The sequence below is a fragment of the Nicotiana tabacum genome, chromosome 1, assembly GCF_000715075.1.
Source record: "Nicotiana tabacum cultivar K326 chromosome 1, ASM71507v2, whole genome shotgun sequence".
In the NCBI taxonomy this organism is placed as follows: domain Eukaryota; kingdom Viridiplantae; phylum Streptophyta; class Magnoliopsida; order Solanales; family Solanaceae; genus Nicotiana; species Nicotiana tabacum.
The window spans coordinates 67,503,868-67,512,244 of record NC_134080.1 but is presented as its reverse complement, the minus strand read 5'-3'; the positions used below and the strand labels follow the sequence as shown (position 1 = coordinate 67,512,244).

The 8,377-nt window shown below is 36.8% G+C and overlaps 1 protein-coding gene across 3 annotated transcripts; it reads left to right on the top strand.

Moving 5' to 3' along the window:
• Positions 1-363: 363 nt before the first annotated feature.
• LOC107827183 (uncharacterized) lies at positions 364-6,034 on the top strand. 3 transcript variants are annotated; one of them, XM_016654276.2, is made up of 3 exons: positions 364-3,535; positions 3,632-3,705; positions 5,529-6,034. In XM_016654276.2, the coding sequence occupies exon 1, from the start codon at positions 863-865 to the stop codon at positions 3,455-3,457; it is 2,595 nt and encodes an 864-aa protein (XP_016509762.1). In that variant the 5' UTR covers positions 364-862; the 3' UTR covers positions 3,458-3,535; positions 3,632-3,705; positions 5,529-6,034. The 3 variants fall into 3 exon arrangements, with proteins under 3 accessions (XP_016509762.1, XP_016509760.1, XP_016509761.1); XM_016654274.2 differs by having other exon boundaries at positions 744-3,535; positions 5,098-6,034; XM_016654275.2 differs by having other exon boundaries at positions 745-3,535; positions 5,387-6,034.
• The last annotated feature ends 2,343 nt before the right edge of the window (positions 6,035-8,377 follow it).

Here is an 8,377-nt window from a genome sequence, read left to right as displayed (position 1 = left end):
AAACCAAGCTATGAGTTTCAAGCTTCAAAGTCCTTCAATGGTGGATTTAACTTTTTGTACAATAAATCTCCCAAAACCAACATCAAAGGTACAATCTACACATCAAAGAACAATAACTAACGAATTTCAACAGTAAAACACTATACAAAAATCAGATCTGACATTTTGAACTTATTCATATGGAGTTTCAAAAATTGATCTATTCTTTTTATGATCTACCATTTGGTTCCTCGAACACACAAAACATAGTTAGACAAATACTATCATTTAGGGGTTTTCGAACTATTTAGTGAGAAATTCCAGATAGGTGATATTTCCATAAGTAGATATTACTATATTAGAAAAAAATGTAGAAGCGAGACTGTAGTTTCAGTGATTCAACCTCAGTTCGAGAAAGCAGTCACGAGGAGAGAACATTGTCATTTCATTTAGTTACGTAAAAAATTCAAAGGGTGAAGGAGACAAGAATATGCTCGATTGTGTTTTCTTTTCTTTTCTTTTTTTTGAAATGGTAAAAGTTTGTGCTCGATTGCTTTCAGAAAAGTTGCCATTCAAATCTCAAGCAAGTCATACATGTCTACTGGAACAGTTTATACTAAGTTTATAACTGGATAAATAGTTTGGGGCATATAGATAGGAGTAGTAAATAGTTTGGGCACGAGCAATAAATAGTTTGGAATTAAGGACATAAAGTGAAATTTTCTCATTAATCTAAACATGAGGGCTCAAGAGCAAATTATATCAAAACATTAGCTAATGAGTCAATAGCCCGAATTCTTTGTTTCGTGGGATGAATGAAAAAGACAGCTTGCTATGGGGTTTTAGGGTTAGTGTGCTTTAGCTGACAAAAAACTAGCTAAAAATGAAAACTTTAGTTCTCCCTTCTTCTTCCGCACAGATTCCTCCATGGCTAATCCTCTTTTGCAGACGCCATCTTTGTACTTCTTCAATCTCATCCTCAATAACAAATCAACACCCACAAGTTTCTGGACTTTCCCCTTCAGATTCTCTTGAAAAACCCATCTTAAACCCTCAAGAGTCTGGAAAGCCTGTACTTTTACATGACGTTGACCATTCTTGTGATAAACCCATTTCAGAAGATGGTGGGTTTACCAAGAATCATGTAGTTGATGTGCTTTTGAGCCACAGAGATGACCCTGATTCAGCTTATAGGTATTTTCAAACTGCTAGGCAACAAAGGGGTTTTTTGCATACTAAATCTGACCCTTTCTTTGTTTTGCTTCACATATTAGTAAGTTCTACAATGCATCAACATAAAGCTCGACGCTTGCTTGATAATTATGCTTTTAGTGACTCTGGTCCCTCTGCTACTGTTGTGTTTAATGGTTTAGTTAATTCTTATAAGGCTTTTGATTTCGAGTTAAATCCTCGAGTTTTCAATTTCTTGATAAATAGTTGTGTGAAAGTTAATCGACTAACTGATGCAATTGATTGTTTCAATCGGATGGTTGAACTTGATATAATGCCGTGGATCCCGATTATGAACAAGCTTTTGAAGGCATTGGTGAGGCAGGACATGATTGGAGTAGCGCGAGATTTGTATGCTGATGTAGTGTCTAGAGGAATCTGTTATGATTGTCGTACTGTGCATATTTTGATGGCTGCTTGTCTGAGAGAAGGGAAAATGGAGGAGGCGGTACAGCTTTTTAAGGAGGCTAAGATGAGTGGGATTAAGCTTGATGCGGGGTTGTATAGCCTTTGTGTTTATGTCGCTTGTAAGGAGCAGAATCTAAGTTTCGCGTTGGAGTTGTTGGGGGAGATGAAAGACATGGGTTGGGTTCCTTCTGAGGGCACTTATGTGAACATAATTTCCACTTGCGTGAAGCAAAGGAATATGGTTGAGGCATTAAGGCTCAAGGATGAAATGCTTAGTAATGGGCGTCCGATGAACTTGGTGGTTGCAACATGTTTGATGAAAGGGTATCATGTGCAGGGAAATTTATCAAGTGCGTTGGATTTGTTCGACAAACTGGCCTTGTATGGACTCACTCCGAGCCAGGTAACATATGCAGTTTTATTAGAAGGCTGCTGTAAAAATGGGAATATTGAAAAAGCAGTAGAAATTTACCGGCAAATGAAACTTGCAGGCATCAAGCCTAATGTTTATGTTGAGAATTCCTTAATAAAGGGATTTTTGAGTGTTAACTTGTTAGATGAAGCAATAAATGTATTTGATGAGGCAATAAATTCAGGGACGGCCAATGTTTTCGTTTACAATAATATAATAGCCTGGTTTTGTAAGAAGGGTCAAATGGATGAGGCTCAAAACGTATGGGATAAGATGGTCGATAATGGAGTCGTACCTTCTATAGCTTCGTTCAACAATATGATTCTTGGAAATTGCAGAAATGGGAATATGGACAAAGCATTGGATTTGTTCTCTAAGTTGCCAGAAAGGCTGTTGAAACCTAATGTTGTAACATATAGCATTTTGATTGACGGATATTTCAGAAAAGGCGACGTTGATAAAGCGGGGAACATGTTTGATCAAATGGTCTCTTCAGGAATTGCCCCTACTGACTACACATTCAATACCATAATAAGTGGTCTATCTAAAGCCGGCAAAATGTCAGAGGCGAAAGATTTGCTTAAAAAGATTGTTGCAGGAGGTCTCCTTCCAACATGCATGTCTTACAATAGCCTAATAGATGGATTTTTGAAGGAAGATGATGTCACTTCAGCATTGGCTGTTTACAGAGAGTTGTGCGATACTGGGATTTCCCCAGATGTTGTAACTTACACAACTTTAATTGATGGGTTCTGCAAAAGCAATAACATTGATCTAGCTTTAAAACTGCTGAATGAGATGAGAAATAGAGAAATTAAGTTAGATGTTATTGCGTATGCTGTCCTTATAGATGGCTTTTGCAAAAGAAGAGACATGAAAAGTGCGTCGGAACTTTTTGATGAAATCCTTCAAGTTGGTCTCTCTCCTAACCTATTTGTGTATAACAGCATGATAAGCGGGTTTAGAAATGTAAATAATATGGAAGCAGCACTAGTCTTGCGTGATAGGATGATCAGTGAAGGCGTTACATGTGATCTGGAAACATACACCACATTGATTGATGGGCTTTTAAAGGACGGAAAAATAGTCATGGCGTCCAATTTGTTCACCGAGATGCTTGGAAAGGGTATAATGCCTGATGACATCACATATACTGTTCTTGTACACGGTCTTTGCAATAAAGGCCAGGTTGAGAATGCGCACAAGGTCTTAGAGGAGATGTGTAAAAAGAGTACGACTCCTAATGTTCTTATTTATAATACACTAATTGCTGGATATTTCAAGGAGGGAAATTTGCAAGAGGCATTTAGGTTGCATGATGAGATGCTTGACAAAGGTCTTAAGCCCGACGATGCAACCTATGATATTCTTGTAAGTGGATCATTCAGAGGAAACAGTTTCGCTCTTGGTACTTCATTGCCGCAATGAACCAGATACCCTCTAGCATGCCTGTTTTAATTTCTTGAAGAGATATATTGTCCCTTGGACATGTCTGCTGTCTGCAAGGTAAACTGAACTTGCTAACTAGTTTTTACTGTGAAATGAGTTAGATACCGATTGAGTTTTGGTTTCACTATGACCATTCATTTCTATATCTCTTAGGTTGACAGCTTTAATGGTTGGGGTCCAATGAACTGCTTTTGCGTCGCCGCTTGAGTCCCACAAGCCCCTCGAAGGTATGAATTCTAGTTCATCTTTCTAAGATTGTCACCTGTTGCATTCATAAAAGAGAGGGTGGGGTTGGGGGGAAATCAAAAGAGAAACAGAATTTTCCGCTGATTCATAATTTTATTGAATGGTTTTATCTGATTTGGATATGAACTTGGATCTTCTAAAATCTTGATATTGAACCGACGAGTTCAAGCTGTCTGGTAAATGTGGTCAATAAGTAAACAACTGGATCTTTGTTTTTTCTTTGGTAAATTTTAATAGTTTAATTTGAAGATACTCGAGGTGTGCTAGTGCTGCATCGTCTTATTTGGACCTTATAGAAGGATGAATACCAGATAACCTTTTTTGATAGGTAAGCTTATTTTTATTAACAAAAAGGCACTATTACTGAGTGCTGGATATTCACAGAGGAGATTGCAGCAAAAAACTCAGCTCCCTATTTATTCAGCTGAGGAGTTGCGGAAATAAATCCGGAAAAAGAAAGTCATTTTACTTTTAAGCTATGAATATTCCCTCATCTGTTTGCGGAAAATCTCAATTCTCTTTCTTTCCCAAATGATCAACTATAAATAGGTTGGGTTAGTGTCCCAAATCTTCCTTCGGTTTTTACCTTTTCCTTTCCTTGTCCAGCTATGCAGTTTTTTTTTAGGCATTGCTCATCTTACTCCAAATATATTTAGGAAGCGGTACCAACAGTTCTGAGGCCACTTTGCTGTTTAGGAACAGATGATTCCTATCTTAAATGCCTACCTCCTTTATAATTCACCAAGCCAGGGCTGCCTCATAAGATACCACCCGACAGAAGCAACCCCCTTAATATATAGCCTTGTTCCTCTAGATTCTCTTCCAAGGCCGTTGGTGATGTTGGTCGGCAGTAGGTAGCAGGTTTTTACACTGAATTCTTCATTCGTAGCGACAAATGAATACCTGAAGTTTTAGGGCTTGTCTGATCTTGTTCCGACTTCAGAAACTGAAAAATTTATTGTGTTAGACAACTCTTTCTTATGCTAAATGAAGTGGTGTAATGATTAAGGACCTTCCACAATTTGCTGGTTCCTTTGATACCAGGCGACTTTGCTGTTCCTCCTTCCCTCCCTCCCTCCCTCTCTCTCAAGTGTAAGAATTGAGGACCTTGCTCAATTTTGTTCCTTAGACACCCAGAAATTTCTACCCCCCCTCTCTGTGTCACACACACACACACACAAAAATCCTTCATGCTGTTTGCAAAATCATGACGTAGCTTGACCTTAGCCCAAAAAATGTGATGATGTAACTTGATCCACCTTGTTGGTGCCCATCTTTTAAAGTCCTTTCATCAATCAAAATAGCTTTAAAAAAAGAAAATTTCTTCTTGTTAATAACTGAATCTTGTCTGTTCAAACAATTTCTTACTCTAGGTTGAAGGCGGAAGGCCTCGCATGAGAAAGCTTAAAACGGTCAATCATATTGACTTCAACTATAACCCTTTTTGCTGAAGTATTATAAAAAGGACAAACAAGAATTAGGAGGCTCTTGGAAATAAGGAGGGAGAGACTTGCTGATTTGTTTTTCATCTTTAACAAGGAAAGTCCTAGTCTAAACTCTTTCCCTTGTTATATTTTGGTAAGACTGGAAATGAGGTGACAAATAAATCTTCCTTGTTAGGCATAGCCAATGGTTGAAAAAGCTGATTAAATTGATTTGCAGATGATTGCCTTTTCACTTAAACAGGGAAACCTGGCCTCTCCTTTTCAGCTTTTAGCCCTGCCTAATGTAGTGTAACTTTATGCTCAAGTATCTGAAGAGTCTCAAAGAGGTAGCATCACCTGATTTCACTTTGTCTGTGAAGGCTACGCAGAGGAAGACTAGTAAGTACTGCAGCCAAACATTTCTTGGATCTCTTGAAATCTTGAAAAGCAGACTGTAGAGACTTCCACTGAACCTACAGTTGCAAAGCAAATTTGGTAATTGATCCAAGGATGTATCACGCTTCTGCTTCTCGTGTATCTCAACTGAATTCTTGTCATGGCGTCTTTTCCAGCAGCGAAGGTAGAAGTGGGGAACTATTTATGGGAAGATATGCTGCAAAGTGAGAATCTGTTATATGTCCAAGGGAAAACGAGTTGTGTGCAAAACATGTACGCTGAGGTTTAAATCATTTGTATAGATTCTGTAAACAATTTGACCTTATAGTTTATACAGCTTCTGATTCTGAAATGGTTGTCACCAAATTACTTTAGAAAATACAAGAAAAAGAGTGCCGAGTCTCCAAATTAAGAAGTGAGGAAAGATGAAGAATGAAACTTGTACAGCTTTTCTTTCTCTATTGAATAGAATGTTCAGTTTGTTTTGCTCAGAATTTACTTTTCCTTTGTCATAATACAGTAAGCAAAACTTCCATCTAGATATAAAAGGACTGATGTCATGACTTAAGGAAAAAATCCCCAGATAAATACTTGTCAGCATAATGCTGTATATAAGCAGTAATGGTACAACAACAATACTATGTGTCAATCCCAAACAAATTGAGGTCGGCTATATGAATTCTCGTTGACCGTGTTATTCCATTTAAATCTCCTTAGGCCAATATTATGCAAATATAAAATAAAAAGCATTAGGAGTTCTATCTGTCTATTTTCTATAAATAGTAATGGTATGAGTTTAAATAACCATATTAATTGCATTATTAACCAGGAATATAGAAACTGTTTGGAACTTAGGAACAGGTTGAGAATGTTAACATCAGGAACCTGTGCTTGATGATTGTTTGAGTTGTGTGGGGCTACTAATTGTGCAGAAAATGAAAGTTTTAGGCATTCAATGGGGGAATTCAACATGTCTCCTCCAGTAGGCAAACATTCTGCTACCAATTTAGCACTGTGTATAGAGGCTCAGGATATTGAATAGACAGTTGATGTACTGGACTTGATAGTTCCATCTTTCACTTTCTCGTCGCAATCTATGACCTTTAATGCTAGTCATTGAATTTTTAAACATTACTTGAGCAATTTTGCTCTGTTATTCTTTCTTTTAGGGTGTTCCTATATCAGGTTTCTTTTAGAATTTTCCCTCTTTAGAACAGTTCTGCCACTATGAATGAATATTATTTCAATATAGTAGTAAGTTGTTTTTCAAGTTGTGCCCGTAGCTAGCACAAAGCTAGGGTACCGAGCTAATGCTGCTAAGTGCATTAAGCAAATTAAATAGATATTAGCTAGTCTGGTTTGCGCAAAACTGAGCGCTTGAAAGCCATCATTTGAGCCTTAATTCCCTACAGCTTTATTGTTTTCTTACCAAACTTTCTAAATCCTTATGATATGATATGACTTTAACACTATTATTTGTTTAGCACTTTTGTGTTATTTCATCGTAAGCGTCAGACCCCGCGCATAGCGGGAGCTTAGTGCATCGGACTGCCCTTTTGTCATCTTAAGAGATGGGAACTCTGTTCAGCTCTCCTCGTCTTAACTTCAATTACAAACTCTTACTTTTCGGTCTAACTTGACCTAATATCTTAGCACACTACAAAAATTTCTACTCATCAAAGAGAAATTAAGTTCCCTTTCGCTACAAAAGGGCTTCATGTCAATTTAATTTGGGGAAGGGATGAGCCCTTATATTTTAGTTAGATTTCACTATTTCAATCAAACATGAGAAATATTCTACAATTTATTTTTTTCTGGTCTTAAGGTTATAACTTGTATATCTCTTAAAATTAGAATCAGAAATACAATCGTTTTCATAGTCCAATTGCCATGTATCTAATGACAACTTACACACACCCTGCTTCAGAATAACTGTTGTCATAATTAAAGGCAAGTCACAGTAAAAGTTTGACTGACATTTCACATAATCATTAGATATATTTTAGGTACTGTTACTGTCTTCTTATTTTCTTTTCTTTTTCCCCTTTGTTAGAGCTATGCTCCTTTGATGACTCGAAAGGGGTACTGTTACTGTCTTTAAGTTACCAAGATTAAAATAAATTTACAAAGAAATCAAACGGATGGTTATTTGAGGTTCTGATATATTTTGTTAGGCCCTCATTTGAGTCCTTAGTAAAAGTTAAGCACTCTACAACAATGTATTTCGAGAAATTAGGTACAATCTCCCGATTTGTTGTCTCTAAATATCTTATAGTTTTGAATCAAAGCCAAAGCAGAACTTTTCAATAGAGTTATCTATTTTTTCCATTGTTTTTGCAGATGGTAAGCAAAGGTTCATGTTCCCCCATTACTACTCCCATTTTTAATACAAAGTTAGGCGCACAAATCATATAGCACATAGCAAGAGTATATAAGAGTTGTCTTGCATATAATATAGACAGCACAAAATAGATTTTAATCATTATTAAAATCAGTATCTTGAAGCATATATATCCCAACAATCTCCCACTTAAACTTTGAATTATGATAATTATTAGAATAAAAACTATATAAAAACGCATGAATAATAATATATATCTCAACAATATGGACAGAAGTTACCAAATAGTTGAAATAAAGGATACGTTGGAACTTGCTCTAGTGGTTGATCACTGTCAACTAGTAGGGTGAGGATTCGAGTCACGTTCACGTTCAGAGGGTAAGTGAGAACACTATTAATACTCTTGACGGGCGGGGTAGGGTATAATAATTAAAAATAAAAACTTTGCTATATATCATCAAGCTTCTGCTACTTCTCCTTTCCTTCCGTACG